Below are 22,032 nucleotides of genomic sequence, written 5' to 3' on the forward strand. Positions count from 1 at the left end.
CCCTTCTTAACTCCGACCTTAAGATAATCACGAAAACTCTAGCCAATCGGCTCAACCCTATCCTCACTAGAATAATTGATAACGACCAAGTGGGTTTTATCATGGGGAGACAAGCAGGAGATAACACTCGTCGAGCTATAAACCTCATATCTATAATGAACAGATCAAACCTCCCCTCTGTGCTCCTTAGTTTGGATGCAGAGAAAGCTTTTGACAGGCTTTATTGGCCTTTTCTATTTCATGTTCTGAATCACCAGGGTTTCTCAGGTCCTTTCCTCTCCATGATAAAATTTATTTATTCATTCCCTTCAGCTTCAATAAAACTTCCCTTCGCCCCTCTTTCCTCATTCCAAATCCACAATGGCACTAGGCAGGGTTGCCCATTATCCCCTCTCCTATTTGCCCTAAGCATAGAGCCATTAGCCACAGCCATTAGAAAAAATACTAACATTAAAGGAATCTCCCATAAACGTGAATACAAGATCTCACTGTTCGCTGATGACATACTCCTAACACTTTCTAGCCCACTTACAACTCTCCCGGCCTTACATGACACACTAAAAATTTTTGAATCCCTCTCAGGATTTAAACTCAACCAAGATAAAACCGAGGCTCTCCCCATTAAAATTCCCCCTCAACTCCTTGCTTCCCTACAATCTTTTTTCCCCTACAAATGGCAAACCCGCTCTTTAAAGTATCTAGGAGTCTACCTCACCCCCTCATATAAGTCACTCTACACGTCTAATTTTCCCTCCCTAATCCAAAAAATACTACAAGATCTGCACAAATGGACAGCTTATAAGATCTCTTGGTTAGGTCGCATATATGCCCTTAAGATGAATATCCTCCCCCGTCTCCTATATTTATTCGAGACTCTCCCTGTTCTAGTACCCACCTCACAACTGTCCGCCCTACAATCAGCTTTCTCTAAATTTATCTGGAATCACAGATCCCCGAGGGTCCTACAATCCATCCTTCTTTCGCCTAGGGACCAGGGAGGTCTAGGAGTCCCCCATCTACGGTTATATTACCAAGCAGCACACCTGAGGCAACTAACAGAATGGTCCAATTTAAAAGTATTTACTAAATGGGGCCTTATAGAGGCGACTAGAATCCTCCCTATCTCACTTGCATCACTCTTATGGACTCACCCCTCTCCAAAAATCAATGATCAAAACTTACTCCCCACAATCAAATTTACTCTACAAATCTGGAAATCCTCTGTCCATATTGCCAAGTTGAGGTCATCACCCTCCCCTCTCTGCCCAATTTTGGGAAATCCTCATTTTCCCCCTGGTCTCTCCAGACCTTTTATGACTAAATGGTACGGTTTGGGATACTTCAACCTTAATGACTGGCTCAACCCCCTCACAGGGAAGGTACATCATAAATCACATCTGGAAGAAAAGATTCCCTTTACGCCCCAAACGACTATGCAATACAATCAAATTTCCCATTTTCTACAATCTCTACTAAAAAACTCAAGCCACACAAAATCTCAATTTGAGAGGATCTGTAGCCAAACTGGACACCAAAAGGGTCTGATATCCCAAATCTATGCCATTCTACATACAAGATCCGGAACACGGACCCCAAACCACCCCTATATGCACAAATGGGCAAACATAATACCATCCCCTATCACATTGGAAGATTGGTCGGAAATATGGAACAATGCCAAGCACTCTTCACAATGTATCCAAATCCGAGAAAACATATATAAGATTATTTTTCACTGGTATCTTACACCTGATAAACTAGCAAAGATCTATCCGGGCTCATCAGACCTCTGTTGGAGAGGCTGTAATAATAAAGGAACTTTAGACCACATTTTCTGGTCCTGTCCATTAATAGTTCCTTTTTGGTCCAAAGTTCAGGACCTTATCAAATCAACAACAGATCTTAGGGTACCTCTTGACCCCCTTTTTATGATTTTGGGTAGACCTTTGAAAAAAACGAATAAGTACACTAACCGCCTCATCACCCACATCCTAACTGCTGCTAGACTAGCCATAGCCTCTAACTGGAAAAAAATAGCCCCCCCCAGATATCTCAGAGGTCATACATAAAACAGACTGGACCAAAAATATGGAACAACTTACAGCCTCCCTTAGAGATACTGAGTTAAACTTTCATAGAATATGGGACGCTTGGCCATACGCTTCACCTACTTATCACCCCCCCTGAAAGGCCACAGAATACCTCTTCTATGCCCTCTTATCCCTCACCACACAATTGTTCCCCCTATATTGGACATCACCACCCCCTTCCCTAACCTCATGCCATCCCAGGCCCTTGGTGTCATAATGTCAGATTGCCCTTTTAACACTCAACATGGTCCAGAGAAGTATCGTTGTGGTCCTACACCTATAATCTTCTACTTAGGAGATATCTTTATCCCCTTCTACTCTCCTGTCTAACCTATTCTTCCATACTTTCCTTTCTCTTTTTCTGCGTATGCCCTCCCCCCCTTCTCTTCTTTCTCCCCACCGTTCTACAGGGGGCTCCCCTCCCCCCTTCCCTCCTTTTCAGCAGGTACTCCAAGAACGCATAACTGGAAACTCATGGACATTTCTCCCTCCAAAACCTCCAGCTCTCTACCTTGGACTTGTCTGAATTTATCTCACTGAGAATGGACTCGCCCTCAATTCTAAACTAAATTGGAGATTCCCCAAGAAAGCTACCGGTTATTGTTCTGTTCTAGATTACACTTTATTTTTCATATACTGTATTCTATGGGTATTTACCTATCTGTATTCTCTCTATAACCACATGTTTGATTGTTCTACTTGACACTACTGTTATATGACTTGTGAGAACTCATTATTTTTCAAAATAAAAACAAGTATAACAAAAAAAAAGAAAACTCACCTATCAGGAGTTCTGCTCTCTACAACCCCTGACTCTAATCAATGCAGCTTGTATGTCCCGCTCATCATACAGAGGACGTGATCATCAGGAGACAGCAGATCACACCACGCTCCCAGGAAGTGAGGGAGATGCAGGAAGCTCTGGAACTCAGGCTGGAGAAAGTGTGTGCAGAGCAAAGCAGGGCAGCTGTGGACCAAGAAAGATGATTTACTTTGACATATAGCCTCTTATCACTCCCAAGTCCTGCCGCCCCTCTGCTTTTTTCCACCCAAGGCTCTGGCCTTTCCTGGCCTCCATACTTCTCTCACTTCAGGCTTTAACGTTTTAGTGTAGATTTGCTCAAGTCTTTTATAATTTGTTCAGATTTGTCTTAACGTAAAAGGTAACCTTTGGTGTCTTGCAGGTAAAGGCCAATCTTAAGAACAATCCTGATCTGAAGGTAAAGGAGTGTCCCAAATGTGCGTCCCCCCAGTGTCTCTATCCCGAAGGGAGTAAAGTGGTCAGATGGGAAGCACAGGCCATGCGTGTGGGTAAATACTGACACAGGAGCACAACTGGAACATGAACATACAGGCAGTGGCGTAGCTAAGGAGCTGTGGGCCCTGATGCAAGTTTTTCATTGGGGCCCCTAATCACTCCATACATAACAATTGATACGGCGCACCAAAACCTGGGAATGGCAACCATAGTGTCAGAGGTGCAAGAAGGGGGTGGGGAACAGTTTGTTAATGATTACCAGTATCTATAGAAGTGATTCCATGTGTATCATCCATGTACAGCAGTGCCCCTCCCATTCCATGTGTAGCCCCCTCTTCCATGTGTATCATCCATGTACAGCAGCCCCTCCCATTCCATGTGCAGCCCCCTCTTCCATGTGTATCATCCATGTACAGCAGTGCCCCTCCCATTCCATGTGCAGCCCCCCTTCCATGTGTATCATCCATGTACAGCAACCTATCCCATTCTATGTGCAGCCCCCTCTTCCATGTGTATCACCCATGTACAGCAACCCCTCCCATTCCATGTGCAGCCCCCTCTTCCATGTGTATCATCCATGTACTGCAGCCCCTCCCATTCCATGTGCAGCCTCCTCTTCCATGTGTATCATCCATGTACAGCAGCCTCTCCCATTCCATGTGCAGCCCCCTCTTCTATGTGTATAATCCATGTACTGCAGCCCCTCCTATGCCATGTGCATCCCCTCTTGTATGTGCATCATCTATGTACAGCAGCCTCTCCCATTCCATGTGCAGCCCCCTCCTCCATGTATATCATCCTTGTACAGCAGCCCCTCCCATTCCATGTGCTGCCCCCTCTTACATGTGTATCATCCATGTACTGCAGCCCTTCTCTTCATGCACAGCTCCCTTGAGCATCAGTTTCCCTTTTTGATGTGCCACTCACCATTTTCAGCTTCCTATTTCATATGTAGCAACTGCTATTTCATGTCCAGGTGCCCCCTTGGGCTGCAGCCGCCCAAAGCAGCTTTTGTGGCCTTTACAGAAATCCGGCCCTGTTCTTCACTTCCTATTGGATATTAACATTTATTTTACATTCTAGAAACTGCCTGCCTCTAATACTCCTAGCCATAGACCCATCAATCGAGCAGATGTTAAAGTATGGCAGCCACCATATCCCTCTCATTTCAGGTGTCCTTTAATAAATCCAGAAAGTTCTTGACCTAAACTAGTTCTGACTGTTGGTGAGTCTGTGAGGCTTTCCTTACCATGGTCTCAGGGGCGTAACTAGAAATCACTGGACCCCCCTGTGAAAATTTGAATCTCACCGAACCCCCCCCCCCCCCCCCAGGTCCGCTCAGGTCCGCTTTGGGGGACAGGAGGGGTCGCAGCATGAAAGAAGAGCATTGGCCACCTACATCAGTGGGGAGGGGGGCCACTCCCCCCCTCACCTTGGGCTCTCCCGTCAGCGCTCCCCCTCCAGCATTAAAAAAGGTGGCAGTAGCGGCGGCAGGAACACAGGCATACCTCCATGTGCTCCACCACAGAGGTCCGATGTCTACGTGCCACATGCTACTTCCTGATAAACAGGAAGTAGCGTCAGACGCTTAGAGAAAGGAATGGCGCATGGAACACATGGAGGTATGTGTTCTTGCCTGCCTCTGAAGCCACCTATTAATGCTGGAGGGGGAACGCTGAGGAGAGAGCCCAAGGTGAGGGGGGGAGTGGCCCCCCTCCCCACCGATGTAGGTGGCCAATGCTCTCACCTCATGCTGCGACGCCTCCTGCCCCTCAAAACGGCCCCCCCCCCCCCCCCCACGGCCCTCCCTTAACCACAGTACTAGCTCTCTATCTATTGGTTCTGTGCTCATAATAATCACTTCTATAGATACTTTGAATAGTAATGATCATTAACAAACTGTTCCCCATCCCCTTCTTGCACCTCTGACACTGTAGTTGCCATTGGCAGGTTTTGGTGCGCCATATCAATTGCTATGTATAAAGTGCTTGGGGGGCCCCACTGTAAACCTTGCATCGGGGCCCACAGCTCCTTAGTTACGCCACTGGTCCACTATTAGCAAACAAATGTTAATAAATCAATTCTAACATAGCCCTGACTTCCTTGCTGAAGGGTCTGCAGAGATTGTGGTGAGTGTGGAAGCCATTGGTACAGAAGACCTATGTGGAGGAGAGCGTCCCGTCGTCCCAGAGAACGGAACTTCTGATGCTATCCTGAAGACTCTGACAATTAAGGTGAGTCATAATGGTAGGTAGGTGAAAAAATAAACTAAAAAAAGAAACTAATGAAGAATATTTTTGTGTTATCCTATAGAGTATTTTTGTCCTGATTGCTCATGATGACATAGCATAGATTTTTGACACTTGGTATGCGTTACTCCCTGTAAATAATCTACCATTAGGGCTGGAGCCTACTAGGAATCGGTGCATAGCTTTTAGATTGCGCAATCGCTCGCTGTGTGCAGCGATTCCTAGGCCAATTGCGACTGCGCTTCATTTCGATTTGTAGCACTGTACAGTAAACTGTACAGCACTTCTGATTAGCGTTTCCTTTTTTTTTCTTTTTAAATAAACTTTATTATACTTACTAGATCTCTGGATGTCCGGCTTCTGTCCGTAGCCCGCCCCCTAATGAAGGAGGTCATGGGTGCTTCTCTAGGACCAATCAGAGAAGCCCGTGTGAACTCTTCTGTTGGGGGCGGGTCTGCAGGCGAAAGCCAGACATCAGGACACTCGATTAGTATAATTAACTTTATATCAAAACGCTTTGGCCCCCAAATCACTGCAAAACTGTTTTTCAAATCAATTTTGCAGTAATTCTATACAAAGCATTGAGCACAAATGCACCCAAAATGCTGCATTACGATTAACGATAATCACAATCGCACTAGTGGGTTCCCCACCATTTAGAAACATTGGCAATGTGTTTTTGGAATTTCCAGTGCAATAGGAGCTTTGGAGATGATTCAACAGTGATAGTGCAGGACATACCGCATACCTCCCAACTTTTGGAGCCAGGAAAAAGGGACACTAAGACATGCCCCTGTCACACCTTTAGCCCCTCCCCTATACAGTTTCCCCTCCATCCTATGCAGAGATTGGCGCATGGAGCAATGGTAGGCAAGTTATTTAACCTCCCTGGCGGTAAGCCCGAGCTGAGCGTGCATGCGTGCGGGCGATCGCCGCAGAGCGGCGGCGATCGAGCTGTGCGCGCGGCTAGCAAAGTGCTAGCTGCGCGCACAGCACTTTACATGACGAAAATCGCCCCACCAGGGGCTGAGATGCCCCTGGTGGGGCGATTTTCGTCATGTAAAGTGCTGTGCGCGCAGCTAGCACTTTGCTAGCCGCGCGCACAGCTCGATCGCCGCCGCTCTGCGGCGATCGCCCGCACGCAGCGGCAGACGAGGGCCCCCCCGCCAGAGCCCTGCGCTGCTCGGACCAATGAGTTCCGGGCAGCGCTATGGGCTGGATCGAGTGCGCCTGACGTCAGGACGTCGGCTGACGTCCATGACGTCATGCCGATCGTCGCCATGGCGACAGGAGAAGCCAAACAGGGGAACGTGTTGTATACGCGCTCCCCTGTTTGCCATTGATGCCGGCGACGATCGCACTAGAGGGCCACATGCGCCCTCTAGTGGTGTTTCATGTAGCTACCACTCTGGTAGCTTTACATGAAACCAAAAAAAAATTTTTTTTAAAAAAATGATTTTTTTGCCAATTTGAAAAAAAAATTAACCGCCAAGGAGGTTAAAGAATATTCACAGCACACATATGTCATAAAGGATATAAATTAGAGTAAACAGCTCTACATGAACAGTTATGAATATATTAAATAAGAAAATAAAGACTGAAATGTGCTAAAATATTAAATTCTTTATTTCTGGCAAAACACTCCACATATCAGAAATGTTAACACAGTGCCTACAAGTGCATAACTATAGTCCCAGCACTGTAAATGCATAAAATCACACAACTATCCCTAATTAAAGGACTTACAAGGCGAATAAGCAAAAAAAAGTGAAATACCTATGCTGCTTTATGACCCTTGGGGGACGCCATCTGCATCCCCCCTTTCATTCCGCGGCGTTTCTATTTGAAAGTCTAGGGGGGGGGGGGGGGGGGGGGGCGGCTGCGCAGTTCTTATTGCCGCAAATGCGGCTGCGCAGCTCTACGTCCTCCCCCAGCTCCAACCTCTTTACCGGAAGTCTCGCATACATAAAACACGCGAGACTGCCGGTAAAGAGATCGGAGCAGGGGGAGGACGTAGAGCTGTGCAGCCGCACTTGCGGCAATGAGAACTGCGCAGCCGCGGCCGGACCTGGCGGCCATCTTTAGTGGGAAAACTAAGGACGACCTGAGGGATCGGTCACCTCACTATTCAGGTGCTCTGTAACCAGATAGCCAGGGTAGAGATCCCTGTCACTCTCTCTCTCAACCTCAAAGACATTCGTTGCTGAGCCTGGAGTTTTATGTTGTTGTGCTGCTGATGAAGTTCAGTGTGAGGCAGAGCTGCAGAGTGTGATGTGATACATGTATTTTAGTGTTCTCTGGAGAGACTCTGGGCAGTGAAACCGTTAACAAACTCTCCTGCTCTGTGAAGAGGTCGGGACATTTGACCAGTGCCCCGTGATCCCGTGATAGAGGCTGCAAATCGTTAGTGGCACAGCAAAACCGTGACACTTGATGGTCTGTTAGTGGGTGTCTGATTTATCTCAAATGTGAGATTGTACCATAAGCATCAGTACTGCTCGCTATCTGATGCTGCCACTTGGGCCTTCCAGCCCAGTTGCTGCAGAACAAAGGGAAAGAAAAGATAAAAACAAGATGAGGCAGCAGCCTAGCCACCCCCCTTTCAGCCCTTATATCTCCCCTATCAAGCCCCCTGATTATGAATCATGAGGTCACGTGAACAAAAATGTTTCAATAATCTAGAAATTAGAAAATGCAAGTTTTTCTATTCAAATTAATTTGTGGCTAAATGAGCAGTATTTCTTATTTTTGCAGGCGGAGGGCATAGGAGTGGAGAAGTCCCACAATGCCATTCTTTGCGGTGGAGGTACGGTAGCACAATATTAATGATTAGAGAAATTACCATTGCATTGTCTGTTGTTCAGCACCTTGGACAGCTCAGAACTGACTGATTGCACAGTACTGTGTAGAAATGGATGGGACGTCTTCAATTCAAATACATCAGGCAGGGAACACACTAAGCAGCGTTTATGCATGTAATGCTAGTCAATGGGCCGCATCAAAAAACGCAAGCATATGGGTTTTGACATTTGTGTCTTTAAAAACGCTGGTTTTGTAGCATGTTTAAAAAAAATGCATCAAAAACGCACATAATGAAAGTCAATGGTGACACAATGTAATGCATTTTGTATGCATTTTTCATTCGTTTTTATATGCGTTTTTGAAAAAAAAAAGTTTCCCGCACTGCTAAGGGTGCACTCAGCCTTTGTGGATAATAATAATTGCAATATTTGTATAGCGATTTTGTCCTGTCAGACTCAAAGCGCTGCGCCCTAATATTATTTATTCAAAAACATATTTCTAAATTATTATCTGAACTTTATAAAGTACTGTTTGTAGCTTACAAATCATATTCTCCCTCAGGCCCCTTTTACACCTGCGTCATCTGCATTAGGCTTCCCAGCCGCATGCCCACCGCAAGAGCCATGCAAGTGTATGGAGGCTTGCACACTTAACTTGGTGCAAAGAGGTGCGCCGGAAGCGTCCAAACTGCCGCATTTCCAATGCAAAGTCTGCAGTGCGTTCCCACATGATCCATGCCTTCCACATGGATTAGGCAGCGATGCAAGTCAATGGGTGACGCAGTAAGTTTTAATGATGGGAGCGCCGTGCAATGCGCACGGACCGACGGGAATCCCGGTAATGTCACTAGCCAGGGGGCGGGGCTATGCATATGACACTGTCGCCATACCTTGGCACAGGGTCATATGAAGGCTGATTTATGCAGTTATAGCACCACACATCTCATGTGTAGAACCGGCCTCACTGAAAGGTTTAAAGGCTAAGGCTATCGCGAATTTAATGCTATTTTGGTAAAATTTAAAATGGGTATCATCTTTGTATATATTTTTTTTAATTAGGAAAACTGAATTATTTTAAATGATGCAGTTTTTGATGCACAGAATGCCGGGCCGAGGCAGAGGCGGGAGAGGCTCCAGCCTCAGGGCGCAGTGTAGGAGGGGGCGCACAACTCACTCACCTATCATTCCCCCAATTGTGTTTTGAAGCAGAGAGAAATAAGAAAAGGGGATACATGGCAGTGACTGCAAGCCAGATAACTAGAGATTACGGTGTTGGGGGCCCTGGGGCATCTCTTAGTCTAATAGCAATCAGTGTATGACGGCTGGGGTGGGAGGGGTGGAGGGCGCACTTTGGCGTATCACCCTTGGGTGCTGGAGGACCTTGTCCCGGCTTTGACAGATCGGTATAGTAAATGTGCATTATAGGCATTCAGGAAGAGTCCATGTAACAAGGAATAGGGGGGAGCCGCTGCTTTTTAGGAGGAAAACAATTTATTGGATTCTATAAACAGATATTTAAAGGGAAACTGAGACGGGGGGTGTTAAAAAATATACATACCTGGGGCTTCCTCCAGCCCACTCCACGCAGATCACTCCCTCACCGCTCTCCTGCGCCGTCTGGATCCTCTGCAATTTGCTACAAAGTGCTCTGGTCCGTAGCATATTGCGCATGCGCGCCCGGCCACACACGTGCTCCGGCCATAGGAGCGCTCCTATGGCCGGGGGCATTCTGCACCTGTTTAGTACTACTGGACAGATGCAGAACCCTCCTGGCCACAGGATAAGCCTGGCGGGGGCTGGAGGAAGCAGGTTGTATTTTTGCATTGTTGCTACTGCAGCAGATCTGTTCCAGACCAACAAGTGTTAGCGAACCCTAATATTAATAAGGTAGGATCTGTTTTGACTGTCAGCTTTTGACATCCATTTTGCATTGCGGTGTAAATCGAGCCTTACCCATTGTGTTATAATGGATGCGCAAAGGCAACAGATGTCCTGGCAGCCTAGACTTCACTCGCCATGACCCTACAAACCCCCACCAAACCACACCTCAAGTGTGCTGGCTGGCCCAGCTGTCACTCCTCCCTTACTTCCCTTGCCTGTCATAGATAGCTCGGTGTCCCTTAGTATTAGGTAGCCAGAGGTACCTTCAGTATTACCGTAAGTAGCTAGAGGTGCCACCTACTGAAGGGAGATCTCATCAGTGAAATACCAAAAGCTGGGTCAGTAACCTCTCATTTACACTCTGCTCGGGACTCTGCATAGGGAGGGAGGGTAGGAGGCACTCTGGGAGGGGAGTGAATTGCCTCTCCATCATCAGGTGCTTGTAGGCACGTGCCTACTCTGCCTTATGGTAAGTCCGGTCCTGGTTGCCCTGCAATGCAATGGATTCCATTGTTATAAATCAGAACATCCACTGCATTGCTAGAATCACACACTGTTAGTCAATGAAGGTGCACGCTGGTCAGTTGCTTTTTTGTTGCATTTCCTCCCAGGCCACCGTGTTTGGGTGTGTTATAAGTACCACCAAGGCTCCTGTTAGGATCACAAAGGACTACGGAACAGAAAATGATGTGAAATCTTCTCACAGCCAGCCATAAAATGTTACATTTCTACACTGCCTAAAACAAAAACAAAAAACAGTTTTCCTGAAGTTGGGTTTGACAGATGTTCTATGTTGTTTCTGCAGCTGATCCTTCCTCAGACACGATATCCATTACCTTACCACCCGGAGTGGTGCCTCATTCTGCTTATGCAGTAATTTCTGTTGTAGGTAAGAATATTTATACTGCATTGTGTGCAAACAAGTTATGTCCCAGGTATACAGGGGGGCAAGCCACCCTGCTTCTTCTGCTCTTTACGATACTTTCAAACTTAGGCCCATATGCAATTTAATTTTTCTCCTGAGTTTTCACCTCAGTGATATTTTTAATCTTTTTAATAAAATGCCTTTCAAACCACTAGCAAGCAAAACAATACTGAAAATAATTTAGGACTTTTTAATTTGGTTTTTGTTACTTTTTCAATTGCAAAATTTTGATAAGTTATTTTAAACAGAAGATGAAAAATGATCTCTTAATAGAAAACTCAGGAGAAAAAGTTAATTGCATATGAGCTTTAGAGTGTCGCCATGCTTCACAGTACTCTCCCGCCACAGCTTGTCGTGAGGGCAATGTAAGTCTACGGAGAAGACAGTGGAAACAACTTTCTCATTCATCTGTGTTGTTTTACAGATCCAGAAAGTGGGACCTTTAACCACTTAAGGACCACAGAGATTTCTGTTGGTGGGCTCTGATCCCTGCCGGCATGTTTGTGTTTTTTTATATATACAGGATCTTCTCAAAAAATTAGCATATTGTGATAAAGTTCATTATTTTCTGTAATGTACTGATAAACATTAGACTTTCATATATTTTAGATTCAAATACACAAAACTGAAGTAGTTCAAGCCTTTTATTGTTTTAATATTGATGATTTTGGCATATAGCTCATGAAAACCCAAATTTCCTATCTACAAAAATTAGCATATTTCACCCGACCAATAAAAGAAAAGAGTTTTTAAAACATAAAAAGTCAACCTTCAAATAATTATGTTCAGTTATGCACTCAATACTTGGTCGGGAATCCTTTTGCAGAAATGACTGCTTCAATGCGGCGTGGCATGGAGGCAATCAGCCTGTGGCACTGCTCAGGTGCTATGGAGGCCCAGGATGCTTCGATAGCGGCCTTAAGCTCATCCAGAGTGTTGGGTCTCTCAACTTTCTCTTCACAATATCCCACAGATTCTCTATGGGGTTTAGGTCAGGAGAGTTGGCAGGCCAAATGAGCACAGTAATACCATGGTCAGTAAACCATTTACTAGTGGTTTTGGCACTGTGAGCAGGTGCCAGGTCGTGCTGAAAAATGAAATCTTCATCTCCAAAAAGCTTTTCAGCCGATGGAAGCATGAAGTGCTCCAAAATCTCCTGATAGCTAGCTACATTGACCCTGCCCTTGATAAAACACAGTGGACCAACACCAGCAGCTGACATGGCACCCCAGACCATCACTGACTGTGGGTACTTGACACTGGACTTCAGGCATTTTAGCATTTCCCTCTCGCCACACCAGTCTTCCTCCAGACTCTGGCACCTCGATTTCCGAATGACATGTAAAAGTTGCTTTCATCCGAAAAAAGTACTTTGGACCACTGAGCAACAGTCCAGTGCTGCTTCTCTGTAGCCCAGGTCAGGAGCTTCTGCCGCTGTTTCTGGTTCAAAAGTGGGTTCATGCTTCCATCTGCTGAAAAGCTTTACGGAGATGAAGATTTCATTTTTCAGCATGACCTGGCACCTGCTCACAGTGCCAAAACCACTGGTAAATGGCTTACTGGCCATGGTATTACTGTGCGCAATTGGCCTGCCAACTCTCCTGACCTGAACCCCATAGAGAATCTGTGGGATATTGTGAAGAGAAAATTGAGAGACGCAAGACCCAACACTCTGGATGAGCTTAAGGCCGCTATCGAAGCATCCTGGGCCTCCATAACACCTGAGCAGTGCCACAGGCTGATTGCCTCCATGCCACGCCGCATTGAAGCAGTGATTTCTGCAAAAGGATTCCCGACCAAGTATTGAGTGCATAACTGTAATTATTTGAAGGTTGACTTTTTTTGTTTTAAAAACACTTTTCTTTTATTGGTCGGATGAAATATGCTAATTTTTTGAGATAGGAATTTTGGGTTTTCATGAGCTGTATGCCAAAATCATCAATATTAAAACAATAAAAGGCTTGAACTACTTCAGTTGTGTGTATTTGAATCTAAAATATATGAAAGTCTAATGTTTATCAGTACATTACAGAAAATAATGAACATTATCACAATATGCTAATTTTTTGAGAAGATCCTGTATTTATGTGTTTATTTAAAATTTAAATTTCTGCTTATTTCATTTTTTTTTATACTCCCTCCCCCCGCCAGCCAATCAGAGCGATCAGCTGTCATAGGCATCAGCCGATCACTCCTGTGCCTCCAGAGAGGACAGCCAAATGACACGGCTGTCCCCACTGCAGTGCTGCGATACATCGCAGCTCTGTACAGTGTAGGTAACAGTCTCCTAGAGGCAATCGCCGCTGGGAGACTTATAATGGAGCGGAGCTCCGTCATTCAAGTGGAGATACACGCACATCGGCGTGCGCGTTCTCCTGCAACACACGCCCCCAGGACTTCACGCCAATTGGCATGGAGCGGTTAAGGTTAAGGTTAAGTGGAGTCACAGGAAAGCTGTACACACGCTAGATTCTTACCCTAGACCTTGTCGGGTGATTGACCAAGTTTTCTCTAGCATATTTACAAGGCTTGAGGACCATTTCACACATGGTGCGTCGCCTCACGTCGCGGTACGCTCCCCCACCGCAGTGGCCATTAGTTTCTATGAGAGTGAACACACTACCCGCGGTGTGACGCGATGCTGCAGAAGTGATTCCGGCGATGCAGAGGCGACCCAGACTCTGCAGTGCATTGCCAAGTGGTACCGCGTGTTTTCAATGAGCATGCGCAGCAGAATCTTTTTTTCTCCTGCTGCCCTACTGCTGCCTGCATCACTGTGCTGTGCGCCATCACGCGCATGCGCAGTGTATTTTCAATTACAGTTCACTCTGAATTTTTTAAATTGTACCCCTCTGTTACACACCCTACACACCTCAAATTAGAGGGTATGGAGGGGACCCCTCGATGTATCTTTTTGCAAATTTGCCGCCCCCAAACCCTGCTGGTTCCCAAGATAAATGGCATAAGAACTGGTAGGGTTTGGGAGCTGCAAATTTGTTAAATCTTTGCGCTCATCACTAAACATTATATCCACTTACGCTCCACAGGGGATCTCATAGGTTCTGCACTTCAGGGATCTGAGAACCTTCTGAACCTCCCATACGGTTGTGGGGAGCAGAATATGGCTCGGCTGGTTCCCAATATCTATGTGATGGATTACCTGGAGAGCGCAAATCAGCTGACAGAGGAGGTGCGTGAGCGCGGGCTGAAATACATCAGTCAAGGTGCGTAAAACTGAGTTAGCTATGGTGGAAACTTAGGAGCGCAGTGCTCAACATAACTGGCTAATAAGAATTGCAGTAGGAGTGGCAACAAATCACTAGATCCACTTATTACATTTTGAGGGTTGACTCAAAGTAGATCCACTTATTACAACTGAGGCTTCTCTTAAAGTAGTGAAGCGGCGTAGAAAAGATGAGTTGGATACTCACCTACGAAGAGGGAAGGCTCTGGATCCCATAGAGCCCTACCAGTCCTTGTACCGTGCCTTGCACCACCATTGGGCCCCAGTGACCTTCTTCAACGTCTTCGTCCCTACTCGGGCAGTCTTCAGAAGGGCTTGCTAAGTACTTCGGATAATGAGAAGATCTATACTGCTCACATGCAAGTCCAGGTTTGTATGCGCTTGTCTTTGGAAGCACTCAGGCCCCATTACTTTTGAAGACTGCCGAGGAGTCCCGAAGGCTTGGAATTTCAATGGGGCACAGTGGTGGACCGAATGCACAGAGAGAGGACCAGGAAGGCTTTATGGGATCCAGATCCTTCCCTCTACATGTGTATCTACCTCTTTTTTTTAGCACTGCTTCAGATTTGCTTTTATCAAATTTTCTGATGACCGAATAACAGCAATAAAAGCCTCTTACTGCATTGAAATATATCATCAGTAATGTCTGGCCACACTTGTAATTGGTGGCGAGTTGTAATGGGTGGGGAAAGGAGTCATGGTGGCCACACTTGTAATGGGTGGGGGGGAGGCATGGTGGCCACACTTGTAATTTGGGGGGGGGAGGCATGGTGGTCACACTTGTAATGGGTGGGGGGGAGGCATGGTGGCCACACTTGTAATGGGTGGGGAAAGGAGTCATGGTGGCCACACTTGTAATGGGTGGGGAGAGGCATGGTGGTCACACTTGTAATGGGTGGGGGGGAGGCATGGTGGCCACACTTGTAATGGGTGGGGGAGGCATGGTGGTCACACTTGTAATGGGTGGGGGGAGGCATGGTGGTCACACTTGTAATGGGTGGGGGGGAGGCATGGTGGTCACACTTGTAATGGATGTGAGGGGGAGACATGGTGGCCTCACTTGTAATGGATGGGGATGCTGGCATGGCGACCACACTTGTAATGAGTGGGGGGAGGCATGGTGGTCACACTTATAATGGGTGGGGGGAGGCATTGTGGCTACACTTGTAATGGGTGGAAGGAGGAGTCATGGTGGCCACACTTGTAATGGGTGGGGGGAGGAGGCCAGGGGGGCACACTTCTAATAGGAGGAGAGAGGAGTCATGGTGGCCACACTTGTAATGGGTGGGGGAGGCATGGTGGTCACACTTGTAATGGGTGGGGGAGGCATTGTGGCTACACTTGTAATGGGTGGAGGGAGGAGTCATGGTGGCCACACTTGTAATGGTTGGGGGGAGGAGGCCAGGGGGCCACACTTCTAATAGGTGGAGAGAGGAGTCATGGTGGCCACACTTGTAATGGGTGGGGGAGGCATGGTGGTCACACTTATAATGGGTGGGGGGAGGCATTGTGGCTACACTTGTAATGGGTGGAGGGAGGAGTCATGGTGGCCACACTCGTGATGGTTGGGGGGAGGAGGCCAGGGGGCCACACTTCTAATAGGAGGAGAGAGGAGTCATGGTGGCCACACTTGTAATGGGTGGGGGAGGCATGGTGGTCACACTTGTAATGGGTGGGGGAGGCATTGTGGCTACACTTGTAATGGGTGGGAGTGGTGGTGGGTCATGGTGGCCTCACTTGTAATGGGTGGAGGGAGGAGTCATGGTGGCCACTCTTGTAATGGTGTGTAGGGGGGAGACATGGTGGCCAAACTTATTATGTTTCCTGGCTGATGGGACCCCAGTCTGTGAGGGATCATCACAGGGGAAAAGGGGGTGAATGTTGAGGGGCCCCAACAGGGGAACCCCATGATTTATAGATACACCTCTTGAATTCAGAGTAACAAGGTAAAGATATGTGGCTAATCATTTATCAGAGAAGACTACAGATACAGTTTACTTGATAAATACCTCCAGGATTCAGGTGCACTTACAGCAGACGTGTTGTGTGTCTCCAGGTTGTCAGAGGCAGGCGGCCTTCCACAGGCCAGATGGCTCCTTCAGTGCTTTTGGTGAGAGGGATCCAGACGGCAACACCTGGTAAGTTCAGAAAGTCCCTCTTCTCAGAACCACTTTATACAATTATCTTTTACCCCAAGGTTGTCCATCTTTAGTCCTGAAGGGTTGGGTCCTCACACATTTGTAGCACAGCTCATACTATTTGATGGGACCAGAGCCGGGACAAGGTCCTCCAGCGCCCAAGGTTGAGACATAAAGTGCGCCCCTCCCACCCCAGCCGTCACACACTGATTGCTATTAGACTAAGGCTCCCCCATGGCCCACAACCCCCCAAACACCTTAATCTCTAGTTATCTGGCTTTCAGTCACTGCCATGTATCCCCTTTTCTTATTTTCTCTCTGCTTCAAACACAATAGGAGAATGATAGCTGAGTGAGTTGTGCACCCTCTCCTACTGGAGCCTCTCTCGCCTCTGCCTCAGCCCAGCCCTGAATGAAACTGAATCAGGAAAGGTGTGGTTTATGAAGTACAAACAGGATGAAAAGGCACCCAGAGAATGATAAAATTAGAAACAATAAAATAAATAAAGTTTGATGTGGCTTACCTCAATAAAGATAAGGCCCTCGAATCTTGGCTCTTAGCACAGTAAGGCACTTGATTTGGCCTGAGGAAGTGGGCTGGGATCCACGAAATGCATTGCCGGTGCTATTAAAGTTCATTTTTATATGAATTTGTCTTCATTGAGTTAAAGAGACTCTGAAGCGAGAATAAATCTCGCTTCAGAGCTCATAGTTAGCAGGGGCATGTGTGCCCCTGCTAAAACGCCGCTATCCTGCAGCTAAACGGGGGTCCCTTCACCCCCAAACCCACCCCCGCAAAATCAACGACCAACTTGGTCGTAGATTTTACTCTTCCTGGAGGCAGGGCTAACGGCTGCAGCCCTGCCTCACAGCGCATCTATCAGACGCGCATCGCCGCCTCTCCCCCGCCCCTCTCAGTGAAGGAAGACTGAGAGGGGCGGGGGAGAGGCGGAGGTACGCGTCTGTTAGACGCGCATGAGGCAGGGCTGCGGCGGTTAGCCCTGCCCCAATGCGGAAGCGCCCCCTCCCGCTGCACGGAGGGGATTTGGGGGTGAAGGGACCCGCGGGATAGCGGCGTTAAGCCGCGGGATAGCGGCGTTTTAGCAGGGGCACACATGCCACTGCTATCTATGAGGTCTGAAACGAGATTTATTCTCGCTTCAGACTCTCTTTAAGCCACCTCAAACTTTATTTATTTTATTGTTTTTAATTCATTTTATCATTTTCTGGGCACCTTTTTTATCCTGTTTGTGCATTGTATATCCCCTCCCCCCCGGCTCAGGGTACGGGATACCCTTGGATCCCATTTACGGGCCCCTGGGGCTTTTTTGTCAAAAAGTGCGACCATCTCCAGCTAGCTTGGACCCCCAAGTGGAGTCGGATTTATTGATCTCCACCTGCCTGCAGTGGTTGGTTCCCCCTTTGCAACCTCCCTTTTTGAGTACCATGTTTATATTGTTTTGCTTCTCCTGTCATTTCTCACGTACTGCACCATTTAGGCTCCCTGTGTCTATGTGTTTTTTTTCATTGCAGGGTGACTGTTCACCCTCCACTTTGTCGGTTCATGAAGCAGAACACATTTCTCAATTTTTCTGTCTACCCTAACACTGGCATTTATTTGGCCCCTCGAGAACTGGAGTTGGACATCCTTCTTCTACCCCAAGTCATCTTCTTCTCCATTCTCAGGCTGACGGCTTTCGTGATGAAGTCTTTTAACGAAGCTTCCCGCTATGCGTTTGTGGATACGAAGTTCATTGATGAGACGAGAAAATGGTTGAAGGAAAACCAGCTACCGAGTGGATGTTTTCAGAATAGGGGGAAGCTCTTCAAAACTTCTTTAAAGGTACGGCACTTGCTCTGATAGGGTGAGATGATGCACTCAGAACTTTTGAAATTGTGCCACCTCTATGGAAACAACAACAAAACAGAAAAATAACAAAATATGCTTAAAAATGAAATGCCGTTTTCAGCTGCTCATTTGTTCAAAGAAGCGCTGATGCAGAGACCCTGTTTTAAAGAGAAACTCCAACCTAGAATTGAACTTTATCCCAATCAGTAGCTGATACCCCCTTTTACATGAGAAACATAATGCTTTTCACAAACAGACCATCAGGGGGCGCTGTATGACTGATTTTGTGCTGAAACCCCTCCCACAAGAAGCGATGAGTACCGCTGTACTCTGGGCAAACTGCCACAATGTAACAATGTTCACAGACAGGAAATGGCTGTTTACAGCTGTCTCTAACAGCCAAAACAGCTAGGAGCAGCTACATAACCTGCCCACAGTAACAATGTCACCATGTAATAAATGCCAGAATGTAAATCGGGGAGAGGAAAGATTTTACAATGAGCAAACACCGACTAAATCATTTATACATAATTATTGTAAAAAATGAAGCACTTTTTTTACTACATTATTTTCACTGGAGTTCCTCTTTAAGTTTATATCTTCAGCCTGTCAAAATTTCCAACAGCCAGTTCTTCCTTGATCTGTCACATGCTACAGCAAATAACTGGGGTCAGGATTAGCGCCTGGCAGGCCAGCATTGGGAGCACAGACTGGTGGCTGGCAGGGAATGGTCACAGGCTAAGGGCAGGACTAACAAAACAAAACAAAGGAGAAAAACCAGTATATGCTGCTCAAAAAACTGCACTTTATTAGAACCAGATGTATTAAAATTACACACACACAGTGTTTGATTATGTCAGAGGAATTAACCTGGCATAGTTAGTACATTGATAGTTAGGCATTAGTACAAATTCAGTACAAAGTGCTGCTACTGTGCTGGACAATAGAGAAAGGCCACTGTAAATTAATAGAAAATTACCCCACTGCAAAAGACAGTCAAATGTATCGGGAATCCGTGCCTTCGGTGACGCCCACACTGCAAAACATGTGAGGAGACCATAGTCTATGGTCTCCTCATTGAGGCAGATATAGGCATTGCCAAGATACAATTATTAATTAGTCCTGTTGTTGGGCTTTCTGTGACATCTGGTTTACAATTCTTTGGTCTATTTGGCCACGCCTATGCCTGTATCTTGTGAGTGGTTATGACCTTATTCCATCATTACTCTTCTTCAGGTCTCCTCACATGTTTTGCAGTGTGGGCGTCACCGAAGGCACGGGTCCCTGATACATTTGACTGTCTTTTGCAGTGGGGTAATTTTCTAGTAATTTTCTATTAATTCACAGTGGCCTTTCTCTATTATCCAGCACAGTAGCAGCACTTTGTACTGAATTTGTACTAATTTCTATGCCAGGTTAATTCCTCTGACATAATCAAATACTGTGTGTGTGTGTAGTTTTAATACATATGGTTCTAATAAAGTGCAGTTTTTTGAGCAGCATATGCTGGTTTTTCTCCTTTGTTTTGTTAGTTTGCTTACAAGTGCTGGTATCTGCACTATATTGCACCACACATTATATCTATATAAATACATTTTTTTCATTATTATCTATTATGCTGGGTACACACGATGAGATTTCCCGTTCGATTTGCGGATCGATTCGATTAAATCAAACATGTTCGATTGGATTTCGATCGTTTTTTTCCGTCGATTTTGCATACCTATCATGAAAAAAACCGATCGAAATCCAATCGAACATGTTTGATTTAATCGAATCGATCCGCAAATCGAACGGGAAATCTCATCGTGTGTACCCAGCATTGAGGGCAGGACAAGCCAGGGAAGCACAGGGAGCAGTTGTGTAGATCAAACAGTGCAGAGTGATGACTAAACAGCCCCTTCTCCTGTGGCCACGCCTTAACCTGCGATACATCATGTCAGTTTCCTAAGTCACCAAAGTGTGATGGCCATGCCATCCAGGAGTAAAAACAACACCCAGGACAAGAGCACAGTGGGAATGCCAGATACACTGGACCAGAATGCTGTATGAACAGGTCAGTGAGTGGGACAGTAGATCAATAACCTACAGTGGACATTTATTGGCTCTGGAGAGGTCTCATCCATGGTGAAGGGATGGGCTACATTTAGAAAGACGGAACTATCCCATAAGGTTAGAAGTCTGGTGCCCAACATGAGTCCCTTTGGTACTCACCATACAGCCCTCAACCCATTTGCAGTGTGGCCCACAAAAAATATATAAAATAAACTCTAAGGTTCTGTTTCGGATAAGTACAATTTGTAATATTTTACATGTAATGAAAAAAGAAGAGCTAAACAAGAGAGAAAAGGCACATTCCAGCTCAGGGCTGGTTGTAGACTTTTTTGCAGCCCGAAGCAAGAAATTGTAAGGAACCCCCTCCCTCCCAAGTTCTAGGCAGAGGTCGTTATCAGCCTCCTTGGCTGAGTGTCATGTAGCATGCAAATTTAGCCATTTATAGACTATGCTAGTGTGTCCTTATCACTATAGTGGTCAAACATTTCTGGTCGTAATTGCAGTGCTTTATTTTTATACCAGGGTGGCGTGAATGACAACATCTCATTAAGTGCATACGTCACAATCGCGTTTTTAGAGGTGGGAGTCTCCCTAGAGGTATGTTTATCATTCAGCAATTTCATCTTAACTCATGGTTGGTGAGGTATTTTACTGAGAAACTGTAACCAAGAATTGAACTTCCTCCAAATCAGTAGTAGCTGATACCCCCTTTTCCATGAGAAATCTATTCATTTTCTCAAATGGATCATCAGGGGGCTCTGTATGGCTGATATTGTGGTGAAATCCCTCCCACAGTGTGATGTCAGGACCGTGGTCCTGACAGTTTCCTGTTTGTTAACCTCATTGCATTGTGGGAAATAAAAGCTGTTTACAGTTGTTTCCAACTGCCAAAAAAGCAAGCAGCAGCTACTTCCACTGACATCACCTGCCAGCAGTAAAAATGTCACTATGTGATAAATGTCAGAAAGGAAATCAGGGAGAGGAAAGATTTTACAATGGGCAAACACTGACTAAATCATTTATACATAATTATTGTAAAAATGAAGCATTACATTATTTTCACTGGAGATCCTCTTTAAAGGGGAACTTCAGCCTAAACAAACATACTGTCATCAAGTTACATTAGTTATGTTAATTAGAATAGATAGGTGATATAATCTCTTACCCACCCTGTTTTAAAAGAACAGGCAAATGTTTGTGATTCATGGGAGCTGCCATCTTTGTCATGGGGGCAGCCATCTTTTTGGTTGAAAGGAGGTGACAAGGAGCAGGAGACACAGTTCCAACTGTCATGTGTCCTGATAACCCCTCCCAGCTGATAACCCCTCCCAGCTGAATGTCAAATTCAAAATGTAAAAAAAAAAATTTGCACCAAAACAGCAGAACGAGAACAACATCACAAATCCCATCATGCTTTGCACAGCATCAGGGAAAAAAAGCCCGGGCAGTTTTCTTCTGTGCAGCTAAAAATGAGGCTTGTATAAGAGAAACAAAGTTCTGATGCTGTGAAACTGTTAAAGAAACACCAGGCCTTTTCAGTGCT

General features: G+C 46.0%; 1 protein-coding gene across 1 annotated transcript in view; it reads left to right on the top strand.

Moving 5' to 3' along the window:
- Positions 1 to 22,032, top strand: part of LOC137536628 (alpha-2-macroglobulin-like protein 1) — a 119,773-nt gene that overhangs the window by 71,531 nt on the left and 26,210 nt on the right. The window contains exons 20-27 of the mRNA XM_068258879.1: positions 3,275 to 3,401; positions 5,461 to 5,582; positions 8,352 to 8,403; positions 11,085 to 11,168; positions 14,252 to 14,428; positions 16,505 to 16,586; positions 18,272 to 18,428; positions 21,012 to 21,086. Coding sequence (XP_068114980.1) covers positions 3,275 to 3,401; positions 5,461 to 5,582; positions 8,352 to 8,403; positions 11,085 to 11,168; positions 14,252 to 14,428; positions 16,505 to 16,586; positions 18,272 to 18,428; positions 21,012 to 21,086 — 876 coding nt within the window. The remainder of the gene's footprint in view (positions 1 to 3,274; positions 3,402 to 5,460; positions 5,583 to 8,351; positions 8,404 to 11,084; positions 11,169 to 14,251; positions 14,429 to 16,504; positions 16,587 to 18,271; positions 18,429 to 21,011; positions 21,087 to 22,032) is intronic.

The sequence above is a fragment of the Hyperolius riggenbachi genome, chromosome 10 (assembly GCF_040937935.1).
Source record: "Hyperolius riggenbachi isolate aHypRig1 chromosome 10, aHypRig1.pri, whole genome shotgun sequence".
Lineage (NCBI taxonomy): Eukaryota > Metazoa > Chordata > Amphibia > Anura > Hyperoliidae > Hyperolius > Hyperolius riggenbachi.